The sequence below is a fragment of the Penaeus chinensis genome, chromosome 3 (assembly GCF_019202785.1).
Source record: "Penaeus chinensis breed Huanghai No. 1 chromosome 3, ASM1920278v2, whole genome shotgun sequence".
Lineage (NCBI taxonomy): Eukaryota > Metazoa > Arthropoda > Malacostraca > Decapoda > Penaeidae > Penaeus > Penaeus chinensis.
Window position 1 is genome coordinate 41,298,467 of NC_061821.1, and position 20,000 is coordinate 41,318,466.

At 40.4% G+C, this 20,000-nt stretch overlaps 1 protein-coding gene across 1 annotated transcript in view; it reads left to right on the forward strand.

Moving 5' to 3' along the window:
* The window catches only part of LOC125042019 (FAST kinase domain-containing protein 5, mitochondrial-like), a 10,941-nt gene extending 264 nt beyond the window's left edge, over window positions 1-10,677 (forward strand). The window contains exons 1-6 of the mRNA XM_047637483.1: window positions 1-6; window positions 5,961-7,501; window positions 7,642-7,766; window positions 8,133-8,283; window positions 8,447-8,676; window positions 10,108-10,677. The exon at window positions 1-6 is cut by the window's left edge and continues 264 nt beyond it. Coding sequence (XP_047493439.1) covers window positions 6,016-7,501; window positions 7,642-7,766; window positions 8,133-8,283; window positions 8,447-8,676; window positions 10,108-10,269 — 2,154 coding nt within the window. The 5' untranslated portion in view covers window positions 1-6; window positions 5,961-6,015 and the 3' untranslated portion in view covers window positions 10,270-10,677. The remainder of the gene's footprint in view (window positions 7-5,960; window positions 7,502-7,641; window positions 7,767-8,132; window positions 8,284-8,446; window positions 8,677-10,107) is intronic.
* The last annotated feature ends 9,323 nt before the right edge of the window (window positions 10,678-20,000 follow it).

Here is a 20,000-nt window from a genome sequence, read left to right on the forward strand (position 1 = left end):
TGACAGGTGCGGGCATTACTTCTATTATCTTCTTCAGTTTTCTTTCTTTTATGTGAGGTATAAAGGAAAGGAACGAGTGTTGGGCGCTGATTTTAGACACAGCAAAGGAATAGAAATTAAGCACACTATTTGTGGCTGATTTTTATGATCACTATTATTATTGCTCTCATGTGTTCCTCAGAATACAAATGTTGGAAAATTTAGTTATTTACATAAAAAAAAAAAATTGTTATCTGTCTCTCTGCTTGATGCTAATTTACACTGAAGTGATTATATACATTCTAATTATTTAGATTCGAAGATGTAAAGTGTTAAAAGGGATATTTATTCTCATGATTAAATTTGCTGTGCATTGGTTTGTGCAGTCTGTGCCATTTGTTATCGAGAGAGACATATCTTCCGGAAGCAAAGTCCCAAAACCAGGGTATCGTGGAAACCCAAAAATCCAAACCAACCTTTCCTTCCCTCTAATTGTTCCCTAGACAGGGGGGCAACCCCCTGTCTAGGGAACAGAGTATGCCATGATGTGCAGCAGATATTTTCATCATTTCCCTGTAAATATGAGGCCAGAGCAGCTGTGTTGTATTTTACTAGTTTTTTTTTTTATTCTCTGCAAGGCCCCTCTATCTCCATATGTTGCTCTTGGTAACAGTCCACATGATACTTGCTGTGAAAAGTGATTGCTACAGCCCCTGCCTTTACTACTCTGGCAGAGGACATGTCACCAGAAATGTTGGCAAACACATTTTTGCAAGACTGTAAAGGGGATTTGGGGGGAGTAGCCAATAGGGAAGTATTGTGATTGGATGGGGTTTGTGGGTGAGGACCCTGAGTTAGAAAGGTTTGATATCCCAGGAGTGGCTGGTGCAATAGGGACTCAAGGCATTTTAAGCAGGGGATTTTCTTGCCAAGAATCTAATAACTTTTTCTTGTCATCTCTAGAATTTTTATTGCTTTTTGAAACTACTCCCCATAGATGGCTAGACTTTCACTTGCTAAGTCATGAGAAAAATTCCCCAGGAAGATATCTACAAACAGTATCTAGTCAAAATACATTTGGAACGTGTTTGTTGGCCTTTGCTGCAATATCGCTGCAGGCATAATATTTATTGGCCCATTGAGCCATTCTATTTCACTGCACAGACAGAGTTAAATAGCTTCTATTGTTATTTCAATATCAGAAGAAACTAGTGTTTAATTTTTCTCATTGTCTCAGCATTGTACCCCTCTGTTCAGTTGACCACAAATGTAGCACTGATCATGGCTTGATTGGCTGCTTGTTGCATCATTTTTTGTTTTGTTTTTTTCCCAGTATATGGAGATTTGGAGAGTTAATTACTTTTTTCTGATGCTCATAGTTTAAAGTATGAAAATAATTTTAACCATATATATTTATAACTCGATTATTGCAGGAATTAGCAATAATAAATATCTCTAATACTGGATTCAGGTTATTGAATAGTAAAGTATTTGTCATTAGTAAAACTACTGTAGATAAGTTACATATTTAGTTATATATCTTTTTCTATTTACCTATATATTTATTTATCTATCTAAATTAATTTGGCATTTGATATGAAGATAAGATATCATAACAGAGAAATTATTATGGGACTCTTCATACTAAATTTTGAATAAACAACTCACTTGACGGAAAACTTAATTTTGTCATCATCTTTGTTATTAGTGTTATTATTTCAAATTGTATAGAATATAATATGCTAGCCAACAGTTCTTGAAAAATCATTTTTCAGAATTTCTAATAACATTCTTCTGTTATATTCAACTTCACAAAATTGTCAATAGCAGTAATTTCCATTTGTGTCAGAGTTGCCAGTTGGAAGTGTGTGTCACTGTTTTAGGGGCACTGTATATGCATCTAGGGGAAATATGTTTTGTAAAGAGGTTAGGGTTTAAGCAGAGACTTTTTTAGGCTGTGATGCTTAATAGAGCCATTCGTACAGATTAGCAAAACTACTCAGGCTTTAGTGGTAATTTTAAGCAGTGAATGGTGGAGTTCTTAGCCTTAGAGCAAGAATTCTTGACTAACCGAACCCCAGCTATTAGTCTCAGAGAGGCAGTCACTTTTTAAACATTACCAGTACTTTCATTTATATCATTTATGATGGAAAATATAAGGAAATCCACACATATTACAATGTGAATAATTGAAATCAGGAATTATTATTGCATAATTGGATTGGATGGCTGTGTGAAACTTAAAAGTTACCACAAATGCATGTGGAACTAGTAAACAATTTCCATGATTTCATGTAAAGTTTTACAAGTATACCACACTTACTTTTGATGTTATGATATGCTTTTCTCTTGTCTTTGTTGAATTGCAAATGATTCCTAACCTCATTTCTATCAGAAATCTCATTTTGAAAGCAGCTAGTGGTAAGCCTATTTCCAAAACTTATATCCTGAGAGATTTTGCAACCTTATTAGAGGCATTGAGGCTTGCCCCTTTATCAACAGGCCTCTCTGAATGTAACTCCTCTGATTTACCGAACCCTGACTCTCCTTTGATCATGGCTCCAATCACTGCTACTGCACCCCCTCCTTGACATGTTCTGTCAACTTGACCCATTCCAAATCATCTACCCAGCTTATAACTCAACCTTCAGCAGACCCCCCTTCCTCACTCCCAATATCTTCCAACCCACCTCTTGCACAATCATCTTCATTTTGTACCTCCTCTTCACTTATTACCACTCTGACTATCTCACTCCACACCACTCCCTCCTCCCCCCGTCCTCACCTCTCTACAATTCCCACTTCTACAAACCTTTTGAGTATCCTATTTAGCCCAGCCAAGTGGAACTGATTTGTCGTAATTTCCGCACCAGCCCCTTACTCTGATAATGACCTCCTCTTTCAACAATGCCTCCAGAAGCAAGTAGGCAAAGTGTCCTTCTCCAGTTGTTCCAATTGCTCATGCCTTGTCATAGTTACATCTGAATACTGAGCCCATACACTATCTACCCTGGTTGAACTCACTGGCAAACCTATTCTTGCCCAGCCCCACTCCTCTCTCTACAGACAGGCATGTCTATAGCTGTCATGAAAAACAACTCATAATGACGGTATGCTTATAGGGGTCACCACGTGCTTGAACGAGTTGAGCAGGAAGTTCCACTACATGTAGCTGATTGCCCTGTCTACGACAAAGATTGGTCAGACTGAAAAGGACCTACTTGCCTGCCTTACTGATTATGATACAGTATCAGTACGGTAGTACACTATTCCTCCAGGTGCCGTCTTAAGTCCCATATCAATATTGCTAAGATTACCTTTGGTTGACATGACCTTCCTCATAAGATCTATATAGGAGGAGAATCTTGCCTTGTCTAGCATTAGTAACCCCCATCTCGTCAATGTCAGAAAAGCTGGTGTTTTGGCCACCCTGCAAAGCACTGTTGCTTCACAGCCCACTGCCTTCTATGTGCCCAAACTAGTCATGTCCATTCAAACTGCCCTTCATAATCACATATATGTGCCAATTGCAGTTGCTCCCATACTGTATTTTATAGAGGCTGCCCTGTCTACAATTTTCAGTCTGAGGTAGCATTCTCAGATACAAACTTAGCCTCACTCTATGAGAAGCCAGACAGGAAGCATGCCGATGAAGTTTTTTAATCACTCCCTACTCCAATACTATCCTGCACTCCACTTTTATCCCCTCTACCCAAGTAGTCTCTACATCTTCCTCAGTACCACTATCTCCTACTCCTCAACTTCCCCCCCACCTACTTCCCCAGTCTCCCAATCAAATCCTTTTTCCATTCTAAATCCAGATACTCCAATACTCCCCCTACTCCTTGCCTCACCAGACAATCAAAATGTTCCACCTCATCTTTTACCACATCCCTTCCCACACCTACACACAAAAAAGAGTTCCTTTCTCTCATCCATCCTCCAGTGGATTATGTTGTGATCGAAGCACTGCTGACTGGCTTATACATTTAGAAAATTACATTACCTCTGCCGGTGCACACCATAACTTAGTATTAGCCATTTTCTTTAACCTGGAAAAGGTCAAAGATACTACAAGGCAATACCACATTCTGAAACAGCTATCATCTCATGGCATACATGGAAACATTGGTGTATTCATTAAATAATTCCTTTCAAGTCAAATTTGCCTCTCCAAATTCCTCATCATTTCCTCAGTATGAAGGTGTCCCACAAGGGACATTATTCTTTCTAGCCGTACTACTAATTGTAGTACTACCACCAAGTATCCGATCCTCTCTGTATGTAAAGGACTTTATATACATTGGGCCCTTCTATACCTACTCTTAACTAATCCAATTTGCAATATCTTTAATCTCTTCCTGGGTCACTGACCATGCCTTCTACTTTTCTGTCTCCAAATCCTTCTCCATCCTTTTTTCTCAATCAGGCATAGGCCCACAACCTCCACTCTCTTTATATGATACCCCTCTCCACTTCCGCTCCTCAGGCAAATTCTTTGGACTCCAAACTTCCCTGGCGAGACCAAAGAGAAAACCTGCTGCCGCCTCCGACTCCTACAGACTCTTTCATATATCTCTTGGTAACACAAAACTGTCAGTTTTTGCTGGATACCCAGCCACATTGGGATCCCTGGCAGTAATCAGGCAAATACACTAGCACACTCAGCCACCTTGTCCACATCCTATCAATCCAGATTTTCAGCCTCTGGCTACTACCCTCACTTCAAAACCTTCCTCTTCACTTGCTGGCAGTCTTTTTGGTCAAGCCTTACCACTAATAAACTACATAACATAAAACCTTCCATCTCCCCCCAGTCAATATCATTCCATAAGAATAGGTGCTGAGAAACTGCTCTTGCATGCTTACTCTTTGGGCACACTCACCTTGCACATTCCTCCTCTCTCATATCACAATCAGATTCACCTCTGTGCTCCTCATACATCCTACTCTCCTGTCCTTGTTTTACAGCAGCCCATACCTCTGCTTTTCCTCACTTATTCTCTTTCCTTAGAAGCATAAATATCCTCTATTTTATTTCATTGTCCTACCCCCTTTACTCCTTCCCTTTCTAACAACCTTTACCTTTTACCCCATCAGCTCACCTGCTCTACTCTCTCACTATCATACAACCCTCTAGTACTGTTTAACCTCTAACTTTACTCATTATCTCATTTCTAACCCTTTTTGCTGCTATACTTTACCATGGTGTTACATGACCTTGCTGTCTAGCACATTTATTGGTTTTAACTGTTAACCATTAACCATTCATTTTCAGTGTGACAAATCGAAGAAAAATGTAATGAAATTCAATGATCTATGAATTACATGTTCAATTTACCTTGAATGCATTATATTTATAGATAAGATTTTTCATTTTATAGACTAGAGCTAACTGCTTGTTTTAGTAATTACTTGTGAATGATAGATGTGTGAAGTTAGTAAAGATACTGATACAAAGATACATAGCAAAGTCCATTTTCTAATGTGACATTAATTGACTTTGGCCGCAATTGCACTTCTTAGTAGATGCATATCCCTTCACTTTTACCTCTATGTTTGGAAAGTAGAAATTTAGGTTAACCATTGTTTCCATGGGATTGTTGAATTAGTACTTTTTTTAAAAATATATTCTGTCAATTATAGTAGGCTCTACTTTGTTTTCATGTGGTCATACTAGAAAGATATTTGCAAAAGTATTCTTAATTAAGACTTGTGATATTACGTATTTGTGTTCTCGATACACTCCGCATGTGAATATAATTTCTTATTGGGGTACTTAAATAATATTTCTTGTATTACACTATTCATTGTACAGTACAGAATGGTATTGGTAAGCCTGAGGATTAAGACTAAAATTTTAGTAGTATAGATGTGTAGTAAATAAATATATATAGTCTCTATTTCTTAAAGTTTCAATATCTGTTGTATCACTGCAAGATGTTAGTTTTACTAATGTTAATTTTTCTCTTCATCCACAGGAAAAGAAGAAAGACTCAGACTCCTAGACATTTGTGAGTTTCGTAAAGTGACAGCATGTGTGCACAAAGGTTATGGCCAACTGTCCAGGCCCTTGGGCGTGGGCTTATTAATAATAGAACTGAAATCCTTCAGCAAGGTGTGAAGGCATATAATGTCCAGAACTTGAACAGCAGTCATCATGGGCCAAGTCATCAGCAAAATGCAGTGCCAGGACAGGATCGTATGCAATGGACTCAACGAGTGACACGTACAGCTAGAGGATCTTTCAATAAAATTGTTGCCCGTTCACTTCACTCTGGGACTGTGTTGTTTGTCAAAGAATTTCGTGATACGGAGAATGAACATGCTCATGCAGTACTGAGGTCTTTACCAGCCTATAGTGCAACTACAGTTGCTTGTGGTGATAGTTTTAGTCATATATTTCATCAGTATCATGCACTTCCTCTTTCTAATTTGGATTGGGAGAGATGTAGTGCAGAGGAAGTGGCAAATGGATTCATTGCTATGTCCCAGCAGTGTCTGCATCGTCCAATGGATCTAGAAGATTCTCAACACTCTGGACTTTGTACTGTACTTACAGATAGACTAGCCCACTTAAGTGATAATCAGTTGTTAATGGTGCTATCAGCATTAACACTCTGGCCACCCACTAGCTCTACAACTACACCAAATTTTGTAGCAATATGGAATGCTTTGGATAAAGTGTGCACAGACCGCATGCGCCGATGGGACATGACTCGAATGTTCTTAGTTGCTGACCACTGGTTTGCTTTGAGACTTTCAAGAATATCCATGTATAATGTTCAGATGACTAGGATATTAGGGAAAAGAGTAACTAGCATGGAACCTTCTCAGTTAGTGCAATATTTGTTTTATGCCAATCTGAGCAGAAAGCTAGAGCCCTTCATTGTAATGCGTGAATTAGAAAAGAGATTAATGGAAGTATTAAAAGATTTATCAATTGAGGAACTTGGTGTGATTTCTATGGGATTTTTTAAAACGCAGACATTTTTGAAAAATGAAAAGCTTATTGATGCCATTATAGAAAAGACACAGAATAATCTGGAATGTGTGTCAGATGCATCACTTTGTGCTATTTTGAAGGTGCTGAGGAAAAGCATCCCAGTTACAAGGTGGAAATCTCTACATAATCTGCTTGAATCACTTGGACCACAACTTCCTCGCCTCAACCACATGTGTCTTCTCCAAGTAGCGCTCCTTGGGAATGATCTTCTAGTGTTCCATCCTCAAGTTATAAATACAATAGCAGCAAGATTTGCAGAGGATATGAATGAATTGAGACTGAAAGACCTTGAGAGACTGACCTTTGCACTCATGCTGTACAATTTTATTCCACCCAGTCGTCCAGACATCTTTCCTCTCATTGCCGATGAATTAAGACGGCCGGAACGAATCTCGGAGATAAATCATTATCCCAAGTGTTTTGTGTCATGTGTTGTGTATTTAGTGACCATGGGTGTCTATCCACCAGACCTGATCTCTGCTGCCCTTCAGCCATCTATGTTGAGTCTACTTGGCAGTAAGTTTTTAAAACAAATTTGTTTTGTGTAGACTTGTATTTGTAGGTTGCAAGGACATAAGAATGATTTGGTATAATCAAGTAACTTATAGCTTTCATAGATTTTTAATATTTTTTTATGTATCTTGTTTTCTTTCTAGTGAACCAGCATTACTCAGACATGGGGAGAGAGGTGAATGAACTGGACTGGTCGTTAGAAATTGAAGGTCCTGCAAAGTACCCAGGTTTCAGGTTAAATCCTGATTTGAGATGCCAGCTTACAAAGGTTAGTGAGTCTGTGTTTATTATTAAGACATATGTATGTGTCTGTTCGGGAATATTCTGTTCCCCATTGTGTTCTTGAGATAAATAGCAATTTATTGATTTTTGAAGTGATTGTTTCTTTGTTCTAAAATAATTGTTAATTTTAGATAGTAATGATTGTGAAATTGTGTTGGGAAAGTTGATTATTTCTTAAAGCTCACAAAAGGTTTTATTGTTAATAAATAGCTATTGGACTTTTGGACCCAAATGCATTATCTTGAAAAAAATAATTTTGACATGCTGAGGGAGGAAGATAGGCACATAATCTTCATTAACATTTTTTGATGGATTCAGTCCTAGTATTATGAGTTTTTATTTTGCTTTTCAGAAATACTTGGGAAGAATACCTCTTCCAACAAGCAAGATATTGACGCACCAAGAAAGATTAATATTAGAGGTACAAGACAAATTAGGAGCTTTACTTGGGGGAGAGCACTATGTGACTGCTTCTCTTGTCCTTCCTCATGTGCAAACTCCTGGTAGGTATTAGTATTAGGATACATTGTTGTAATTGAATAAGTTACTTGTGCAATATTGATTTGTAATTAGGATACATCTGAACTATATGTCAATTGTAATTGAAATGTTTACTTTTCAACTCTTGTGATGTGGAATTGCTAAAATCATAAAATATGTCTGCAGATTTAGTGTTCTGCACAACAAATGATGGAGAGCCTGTGCCCATACCTCAAGAGTACACTGACCTTCCTAACACTTCACTGAAACGTCCACTTAGTTCATTTGATCATCTTCACTGGAATGCTGTTGTCATTGGTGGGCGCAATTCTTTCATCCGGAATACCAACTCACTTCGAGGCAATGTCCACATGAAGAACCGTCAGTTAAGCAAACTAGGGTATAATGTATGTGTGGTAAGTGTTCTTTCTTTCTTAGTTCAACTGGTTGACACAAGATAAATTAATTTTGTTAGATCACTTCCTGGATATAAGCCAAATAATCAAATAATCTTCAGCAAGAATCTAATTAATCTGATGCCATAGGGGATGTATGTACATGCTGCACCCACTGTGACTTTAGTTTATTAATTGTCTCTACATCTAGATGGCTCCACAACTACTAACGCACTCGAGACAATTACTAGTAATATATCTTATCTGTTTACCTTTTTTTCCTTGATTTTCAGAAATATTTTCTTTTATCTTATACTATTATTAGTAATGTCAATAACATTATAATAATAATGTCTATAATAATAATAACCGCATCCAAACATCAAGAAATGGAGCAGAAATAAAAGTAGTACTAGACTCAGAGTAGTAATGGAGATGAACAAATCAAATCCCCTGAAAATTAAGAAGGTAGAGTGGCCCACACTCTTATTTTCCTCAGGGGTTGATTCAAGGTTTAGGCAGTCCAATTTCTCCTTTTCCAGTGTTACTGGGGGTTTAACAAGACAAATAACAAAAAAATCACCATATTTTTTGAGTTTGTGTGAATATGAGAATGGATATTTGCTTGTGCATGATTGTAACAGACTGACTGGGAAAATGGGAGGCAGAGGGAGCATAGGAGGAAGTTGAAGAAAGGAAAAGGAGCATGATAAGGAGAGGGCAAGGAAGAACAAACAGAAAGTGAGGGGAGAAACAGAGTACATTAGGGAGATAGAGAGGGCACAAGGAAGAGATGGAGTTAGAGCATAAGAATGAAATCAGACAGGATCAGTTACAAAAGAAAATGGGAAGAGGAAAAGGAGAATGAAAGAGAGAATAAGTTAAGGACAGAGAATATTGATAAACAGGTTAGTTAGAATAGTATGTTTTAAAATCAGAATATCTTGGTTTTCTTCATTCTTAATCCATTGCTGCTGGAGAAAATGAATAAAAAAAGGGGAAAATGCTGTGCTCATTTTTTTTATTTTTAAGAAATGTCTTTGTACATAGATGGCTCTGCTAGTACTTAGCCACAAAGGAGTCAATATGTAGACCTTGTGACCTTACCTGATTTCATGTTTCCTTGAATTGGTGGGAAAAACTTATTTTTTACTAGTGCTATGAATATTGATGGTGTTATTTTTATTATAAACATTATAATTACTATAATGCTATAAACATTAGAAACATCTAAATGAGATAACATAAAATATTTTCATAAATCAATGAAAAGGGTGAACGGGCGACACAGGCAGTACTCATAACTGGCTTATTGGTGACTTAGTACCAGTGTAGCCATCTGTGTAAAAACAATTAAACAAGTAAACTCACAGTGGGCATGGTATGTACGCACATGCCATGCCCGTTGACAATGGGTTAATCAACAAATTTTTCTTTTCTTTTTTATATCAGGTTCCATACATGGAGTACACAAAGAAGAGTTTGCGAACAAAACTTGGATGTCTGGAGCGATCATTACAGGAAGGGTCTAATCTGCGGATTGAGGGCCGTATTGAATCAGCACTGGTTTGGATCAAAGGGCAATCAGCACAGCAGGAGGAAATGTATGGGTGATCCATGCTTGCACAAATTTGTTACCTGTAGGATAATGATATTTACCAACACTTACAATTATGCTTTATACTCTGCAGTAAATATGATAAAAGACGCTAAAATTGCATATAGTGATTTTGCTTTTATAGAGTTGTAAGAAGCAGTCTTGTGTAAAAGATTTTTTGAGCAAAATGTTTGTTGAAAAAAAAAAAAAAGCAAACAAGATTTTCTTGTTAATTAAGTTTCAGTATATATTTGTATAAACTATTAAAACCTGTAGAAAATATGTACTTTACCTAAGTGCAACTATCTGTCTATCTATCCATCTATCTACTTATCTATCAAATCTAGTATCTGTACATATATGTGTACACACATACATGTACACTAAAGCACAAGCACAAGCATATGCTCACACATACACACACACACATGCATACTCACACACACATATGCACACTCACACATACACATGCACACTCACACATACACATACATAAATGCACACACTCATACAAACACTTAATGATTTATGTATATATAGATATATTAATAGATAGATAAATAAATAGACCAACATATATAAATATATAATGTAATGCTTAGGTATATGCATTTGTAAATATAAATGTATATAGATTGCTGCACAAATTATTTATTTTTTTAAAATTTGGAAGTATTTTCAAAATACTGATTAGTAGAAGTATATTACTTCATAAAATTGTGATTGAGTGATAGAAGTAAAATTATGAAAATACTAAAAGAAATTAATTCCGTACCTCCAAAATATTACATCCACAAATGTTTGCCTGTGCAGTGGGTCCCGCAGTGAGAGTTCTAAATTTTATAATAGAGGTGTCTCTCATGATATATCACGAAAAATAAAACACTTATTACATGAAATGATAACTGTAGATAATGCCAGAGAAAGAGGAACCAAAATATCTGAAATACACATTTATAAATATTATTTTCTTTATACATGTTTAATAGCACCAACCTCTTATATGTGTGTGTGTGCTTACAATAGCCACACTTGTATTTTAATGCCCACTTCATGGAAAACTGAACCAAGCAAGTTCAAATCCATGTCTTCTTAGAAAAATGAAAAAAGCAAAAAAAAAGTAACAAATATTTTAATATGCAGTGACTTGAAATGCACTACAAATATTAAGTCTTCTGTATCATGAACTGCAAAACTGGTTCAAAACTAGTAACACCTAAAGTAGAAAACCCTTTTATGCATTAAAGGCAATGGAAATGCTGTCAGGAAAGGCAAATCATTTTCTAAATAACCACTTTGTTGCACTTCATCCACCAATCAGTATGGGCTCCTCTAGAGGAGGATGCACTGTCAAAGCCACCCTTTCTCCCCCAATCCCATGCCTGGGCCTCAGCCTTGTCTTAACCAATTTTGCTCTATCTTTTCCTCTCCCATTTCCTTTTCCTTCTTTTCTCCACCCCTTTCTGTCCACTTCCTAATATGTGAGAGCCATGTTGAAAGGATAAAAGGCTGGCTGTGGGCCAGTCCTGAACAGACTCTGGGAGCCATGGGCATAGTATTCCCATTTAGTTATCTAGCCCTTACCCCTATGAGGGTGAACCATTTCTCTTCCCCACATACTCTGTTACCTTGGCCAGTAAGATTTTGTACCTTTGTCAGTGGCGCTGAGGCTTACTCCTTTATCAAGCAGCCCCAATGACATTAACTTTTCTGGTTCTCCTATCCCTGGCTCTCTTTTGACCACGACTCAGAACACAACTACTTCCCCCTCCTTGGTACCTGCTATCAGCTCAATCCATTTGGAAGCACATACTTAGGTCATTACCCAACTTTAAGAGAACATTCCTTCCTCTCTCCCAACATCCTCCATTCTGTCTCCTCCTGCAGTCTTCTTCATTTTCAACACCCTCCTCCCTTACTACTACACTGCATCCTCCCCCCCAATCCCTTGCCCGTTGTGTTCGTGGGGGGGCTTAGGAGGCGGAGACTGGGACCAAATGCTGGGGAACTCCCCAACCTTGGGACTCAGCCCTTGACTCAACAAATTTTGCATGGTCTTTTTTTTCCCCCTCCTACTTTTTCCTTTCTGTCCCTTCATCAACCCCTTCTACTATCCACTTCCTAAGGTGTGAGAGCCGTGCTGAAAGGATGAAAGGCTGACTTTGTGCCAGTCCTGAACGGCCTGAGGGAGTCCTGAACAGCCTGAGGGAGTCATGGGCACGGTATTCCCCTGCTTTGTCTAGCCCTTACCCCTCAAGCGACCCTGAGGGGTGGACCGTTTCTCTCCCCAACATACTCCACGCTTATCATGGCCAACAATGAATAACCATTAACCATACCATTATTAGAGGCAATGAGGCTTGCCTCTTCATCAAATAGCCCCACCAATTCAAACTCGCCCGATTCCCTAACCCCAGGCTCTCCTTTGACCACGGCTCTGAACACTACAACTAATACCCCCTCCTCAATGCCGACTAGTACAGTATCCACCCTAATCAACACCCCAGGAGACATTTCTACTCCCAACATGCTCAACTTCAACAACTATACCCCAACAACCTTCTTCATCAACTACCCCATCCTCCCTTATACTACCTTACAACCTTATTGTCCACCTCCCCATAACACTACTTCCCTCAACACTACTCCCTCTTCCACATGCCCCCGTCCTTCTACTACCCCCATCTCTACAAAATTCTTAAGTAATCTATTTAGCCCAGCCAAATGGGACCGATTTTTCGTGATCCCTTCCACAACTTCTCACACTTTCTGCTTTGACAATCTGTTTTCATTCCTCAAATGCATATACATCCTTCACTTGATCTAACCCCTATACATTACCTTACCCAACCTTAACCCAATTACTCGTCAATTCCTTTGCCCAACTTTGACAACTAATCACTAACTCAACCACCCTTCACTACCATTTACTATAGTGCTACATGACCTTAGATGTCTAGCACATTTTTGCTTTTAACCATTAACCATTACCCATTACACTGCATCCTTATTATCCATTTCCCCACTTAGCTACTACCTCACTCAGCACCACTTCCTCTTCCTCCCGTCCTAACCCTTCAGCTTATTCCACCTCTACTGATCTTTTGAGGACTGTAGCCCAGGTGAATGGGATCGATCTTCAGTAATTCCCGCTACAGTCCCATGGTCTGACAATACCCTCCTATTCCTACATTGTTTCGGAAAACTAGTAGGCAAAGTTTCCATCCGCAGCAGTTCCGATCACTCATAACATCAACCTTGTCACAGTTACATCTAAGTCCCAGGCTCATCCATTATCTGCCCTACTGACCTCACTTGCTTACCTTCCTCCATTTCCCAGTTCAATTATTTTGCCATTCTAAGCCCAGATTCTTCAATCTCTACTTCCCAGGTGCCTCTCTCTCTTCCTCCACACTCAACTGGTTGCATCAGACAACCGAAACATTCCACCCCTACTTCTCTCCTACATTTACCTCTTCCTCTCAAACATCTGTTCCCTCTTCTCCCCCTCATAAGAATATATTCGTTTCTCAGACCACCCCAACCAACTCCATTATAACATATCCATCATCCTAATCTCTCTGCTTCCATTCCGTCTACACTTAAAGTGACTGCTGACATCCATTCTTCTACTTACCCCCCCAATCCTTTGCCCGTTGTTGTCGTGGGGGGGCTTAGGAGACGGAGACTGAGACCCAATGATGGGGAACTCCTCAACCTTGGGACTCAGCCATCGACTCAACTAATTTTGCATGGTCTTTTTTTCCCACTTATACTTTTCGTTTCAGTTTCTTCACCAATCCCTTCTACTATCCACCTCCTAAGGTGTGAGAGCCGTGCTGAAAGGATGAAAGGCTGACTTTGTGTCAGTCCTGAACGGCCTGAGGGAACCATGGGCACGGTATTCCCCTGCCATACCTGGCCCTTACCCCTCAAGGGGACCCTGAGGGGTGGAGTGTTTTTTTTCCCCCAATATAATCCAGGCTTATCATGGCCAATAATGAAGATGTAACCCCACTATTAGGGGCAATGAGGCTTGCCCCTTTATCAAATAGCCCCAATCCCGGCTCCCCTTTGACTACGGCTCCGAACACTGCAACAACTCCCCCATCATCAATGCATACTAGTACAGTATCAACCCTAATCAACAACCAACCCCCAGGAGACATTTCTACTCTCCCAACATGCTCAACTTCAACACCTTTACTCCCACAACCTTCTTCATCAACCATCCCATCTCCCCTTATTACTACCTTACAACCTTATTGCCCACCTCCCCGTAACACTACCCCTCTCAACACTACACCCTCCTCCACACGTCCCCGCACTTCTACTACCCCCACCTCTACAAGAATCCTAAATATTCTATTTAGCCCAGCCAAATGGGACCGATTTTTCGTGATCCCTCCCACAGCTCCCTACTCTCAAAACACCCTCCTCTTCAAACAATGCCTCCAAAAACAAGTAGGCAAAGTCTCTTTCCGTAGCCGACGCGACCACTCCCGTCTCGTCACTGTAACAACTGAAAACCAAGCTATAGCATTAACAAAACTAACTGATCTATGTGGTAATCCCATCCCTACAGAACCTCATCCAACCCTCAATACTTGCACTGGAACTGTCTCTATCTCCCCAACAGATTGCCCAATCTATGACAAAGAATGGTCAGATTGTGGAGAGGACTTACTCGCTTGTCTCACAGACTATGATGCAACATATGTACAATGCTACTCCATTCCTCCCAGAGGAAATCGTAAGAAATCCATCAACATTGCCAAAATTACTTTCCGTAGACATGACCTTCCCTTTAATGGTTACATAGGTGGGGAATCCCTACCTGTCCGACCATACCAACCTCCTCGTCAGTGCCAAAATTGTTGGCGTTTAGGACACCCAGCCAAACAATGTCATTACACAGCCAGATGCCCGCTATGTGCCCAACCTGGCCATACTCGATCAAACTGCTCTGCACAATCACGCACATGTGCAAACTGTGGCGGCCCCCATAATGTATTTTATAAAGGCTGCCCCACCTACAAATTTGAGTCTGAGGTAGCAACTCTCAGATTCAGACTTGGACTCACTCTACGTGAAGCCAGACAGGAAGCACGTCGACGAGGCTTTTCTCTTACCCCCTACTCCAGTAATGTCGCTCACTCTGCCAATCCCCCTACCTCCCAAGCTCCTACACCCTCTCCTAAACCCAACCCCCCTCCATCTAACTTCCCCTCTTCTACCTCCTACCTTCCCCAGTCAAATTATTTTGCCATCCTAAACAAAGACACTCTAACCTCTTCCCAATCAAATTCTTTTGCCATCCTAAATCCAGACACCCCAATCTCTACTACAGCCCCAACACCTTCCCCTCTCCCTCCCCGCACTACCCGCATCAGACAGAATAAACGTTCCACCCCCTCTTCCCCTACCTCACAATCACCTCCACCTTCCTTGGTCCCTCTTTTTCAGACACCAGACTTATCTTCCCCCCCTCACAAGAAAACCTTTATCTCACAAAACTCCCCAACCAACTCCACTACATAACTCTTGAAGATATCCAGAACTACATAAACGAGTCCCAAACTAATACTCATCCACCTTCAAATTCTACAACTCCCGCTCCCTCCACACTCAAAGTGACTGCCCATATCCATCCTCCTCCTACTCATATTCTCCCTACACCCAATCCTCCTACCCCATCCCAACAAAACCCATTCCCCCTGACTCCAGCCCCACCTATATTAACCCTCCCACTATCCCCTCTATCCCTTCCACTCCCTCCTGGATACACACGTGAAACCTTCATGTCACAAGTACCCTCTTCCCTAGACCCTCTACCTCCCGACACCCCTCCTGATACAATACCACCTCCCCAACCTCATTCTTTATCCCACCCTCTAGCACCTTCCCCTTCAAATTCTCCAACACGCACTGCAATCTTTGCCAGTAAATCAACGAAAGTATAACTATCATTGGAACATTCGCGGTTTCCGAATGTTCCTCTTTCAGTCCCACATATTCTATTGTCATGCCCACGTCCTCCCTACATAGACATCCCAACTTATCAGACATCCTTACAGAATCTCACAGTTTCTGCTTTGACAACCTGTTTTCCTTCCTCAAATGCATATATATCCTTCACTTGATATAACCCCTTTACGTTACCTCATCCGACCCTAACCCATTCACTCACCAATTCCTTAACCCCGCTTTAACAACTAATCACTAACCTAACCATCCTTCACTAACATTAACTATAGTGCTATATGACCTTAGATGTCTAGCACATTTATTTTGCTTTTAACCATTAACCATTAACCATTTGCTTCTAAACTATCCCCTGTGTGCAAGGAATGGCCGGGGTTACCATCCACTGGCGGAAAGGGATTCGAACGCATGTCAGCAAGATTGCTAGACGAGAACATTACCACTGCACCACACAGCACACTGAAATGTATTACGCAATCCACGATTCTAAATAATTACATTTCGGATTGGCTACAAAATTGTGAAATGCCGAGATAGTCAATGTCTAGTTATGCATGTCAAACTAAAGAAGACGTCATCGACGGTGGATTCCTCTAACCAAAATACCGCTGTGGGCGGAGGAGTAACAAGAACAGCAACAAAACAAAATCTGGCGTTGTAATTGGCTTCTTCCTCAGAGCCCTGAGGATCTGCAGCCCTGAATTTCTTGAGGATGAGGTTGCCTACATAATTAATTCTTTCATGAAACATAAATATCCCAGAGGCTTCCTACTAAACCTCAGAAAGAAGGCGGAGAACATGTAACATTAACCGGACGATCAGCAGGTACTTCGGCAGTACAGTGAGAATCGCCAGCACATCCGAGAAAAAAATACATGATATAGTACGAGACAAGAAGCAGCCAGAAAGCAGCACTTACAGTGCTGTACATTGCATACCCCTCAGCAGAGAGAGAGAGAGAGAAAGACATATACATGCATATATATATATATATATATATATATATATATATATATATATATATATATAAATATATGCATGAATATATATATATATATATATATATATATATAAACATACATTATATATACATATACATATATATATATATATATATATATATATATATATATATACATACAGGGCCGGACTATCCTATAGGGTAGTATAGGCTACAGCCTAGGGCCCCTCAAGCTTGGGGGCTCCAAGCTTGAGGGGTCCTGCTAAAAGATTTTCAAATATATATATTTTTTAATGAGTATAATATTTTGATATTTTGCATTGCTGAATAATTCATTAAATTTAAAATAAAAATTCAACTTTACAAAAGGAGGCCCAAGAGTCTGAAAACCCAATTTTAAAAAAAGTGGCCCCTGTTTGTGGCCCCTTATTTGAGATAAGGGGCCCCGGTTTGAAGCCGTTTATTTGAGATCAGGGGCCCCAGTGGCTCCGTCTGAGGGGGCCCCATAATTTCATTAGCCTAGGGGTCCCAAAAGGTCATAATCCGGCCCTGTATATATATATATATATATATATATATATATATATATATATATGCACACACACACACACACACACACACACAGACATACACATATGTATGTGTGTGTGTGTGTGTGTGAATATATATATATATATATATATATATATATATATATATATAAGTATGTATATATATATATATACACACACACACATACATATATATATATATATATATATATATATATATATATATATATATAAATGTATGTATGTATGTATGTATATATATATATATATATTTATATATATATATGTGTACATATAAACGAAAAAATATATATACATACATGAATATATATTATATATACCCACATATGTATATATATGAATATAGATATATTTATATCATCAAGAAGGGACTAACGCCGACGGGGGTACATGGACAGTTGGACACATCTACCCTCATGGCGAGTCTCAGGGTAAGCCCATCTCTAACTCCTCGCGACAGGTCTCGTCGAGTTGCCCAAGCCATGACCTCCTAGGTCGTCCCACGGGCCTCCTCCACCTAGGATTGTCTCGCAGAGAGAAAACCTGATGGTTTTTGTCATCCACAAGAAAACGAGCTAGGTGCTCATATAGCCTGAACTGGCGATCCCGGATTATGCGGCACTCTGGTAAACCCTATAATTTTGGAGGATCCTCCATCCAGTGCTGACAAGAATGTGGTCGATCTCCTTGGCCACAGTACCTGTATTGCTATACCATGTCCAGTATTGTGGGTTGGAGTGCTGATACCGGATGTGAGTTTGGCTTAGAATACCTCTTTCACATCGAGTTTGCAAACATTAGTAAGAGTGTGGATAGCAATAAGAGACATGAAGCCAAAAGGATGCTTTAGTCTCAATGCCATAATACGCTCATCAACCCGTGTTACCTCAACTACCAAGGCTTGAAGTCGACTGGGGATGGCTATGGCTACTCCCTGGGGGTGATGAGCATTGCTGCGGCCCACCCAATAGTAGATGTACCCACTCATACTGATTGTACTGCTGCCAGGTCTTCTCCCCTCCGAGAGGGCAGCCACATCTATTTCCAACCACTCCAATTCCCTTGATAGCAGAGGACCGGATGTGTTCCAAGCGCCTATCCAGAGAGCTTGCCTGAGGTTAAGCCTCGGGTGGTCGCTTGGAGTGAACACCACCTCTGCCATCCCCGCCGACGCTGCCCCAAATAAAGGGCGTCGGCAGGCTGTGGGGCCCACCGCTTTGCCCCACAGGCCTCATGGTGGATTAGCGCCTGTCAGGGCGCAGGTGGGACGAGTAACTCTCGTTCCTATCCTGCACTCCAACATTTGCTCTCCCAATGTGACCCACAGCCCTCCTCGCTTGCTGGGTGGGAGGGACAGCACCCCTCCCCCCAGCATATCCATAAGCTGGGGGGAGGTGTGCATACATATATGTACATATATACATATATATATGTGTGTGTATGTATATATATGTGTATATATATACATATCCTCATGGCTCATGAGCTGATGCTAGCAGTGAGAATAGCCTCCTTTTCCGTGACTTTGCTAGGCCCCAGAAATTGAGGATTTCTGGCTCCTGGTATCAGCGTTCTGACCCACCTCGTTGGACTTGGCCAAGTTCTGTGGAATTGATCATAGATTAGTTGTGGCTACTCTCCGGGTCCACTTTAGAACCCCCGTCGCCCAAATGAACACACTTGGGTGTTTCATTTGGACAGATTGAGGGAGGACGAGTGTGCCCGGGGGTTTGCCGAGGCTATCTCTGGTCGTCTCACAGCACTCGAAGGCCTGACGGACCCTGTTCTTCTGTGGGATACCTTCAAGCGTGAAACACTTGATGCAGCCCAAGAATTGATTGGTGAACGCCCAAGAGCAAGACAGAATTCCATCTCGCAGGAGACACTGGAAGCTTGTCATGTGACTTGATTGTCAGGGGATCGCAAATTGCACTGTTGTCTGGTGCGCAGGACTAGGTCACTGTTGAGAAGGGATAAGGAACAGTTTATCAGTAATCTTGCAGAGGAGGCCGAAAGCCATTTCTTAGTAAATGACCTTCGTCCTGCCTACCAAGCCCTGAGAAAGCTGAACTCCTAGCCCTCCTCACAGACGACTGCAAGTGGCCAGATAATCTCAGATCCTGATGAACTGAAGTCAGAGAGGCGATCTCCAAGCTGAAGAGTGGTAAAGCAGCAGGTGTTTGTGGCCTCCCAGCTGAATTGTTAAAGGCTGGTGGAGAACTGGTATTCC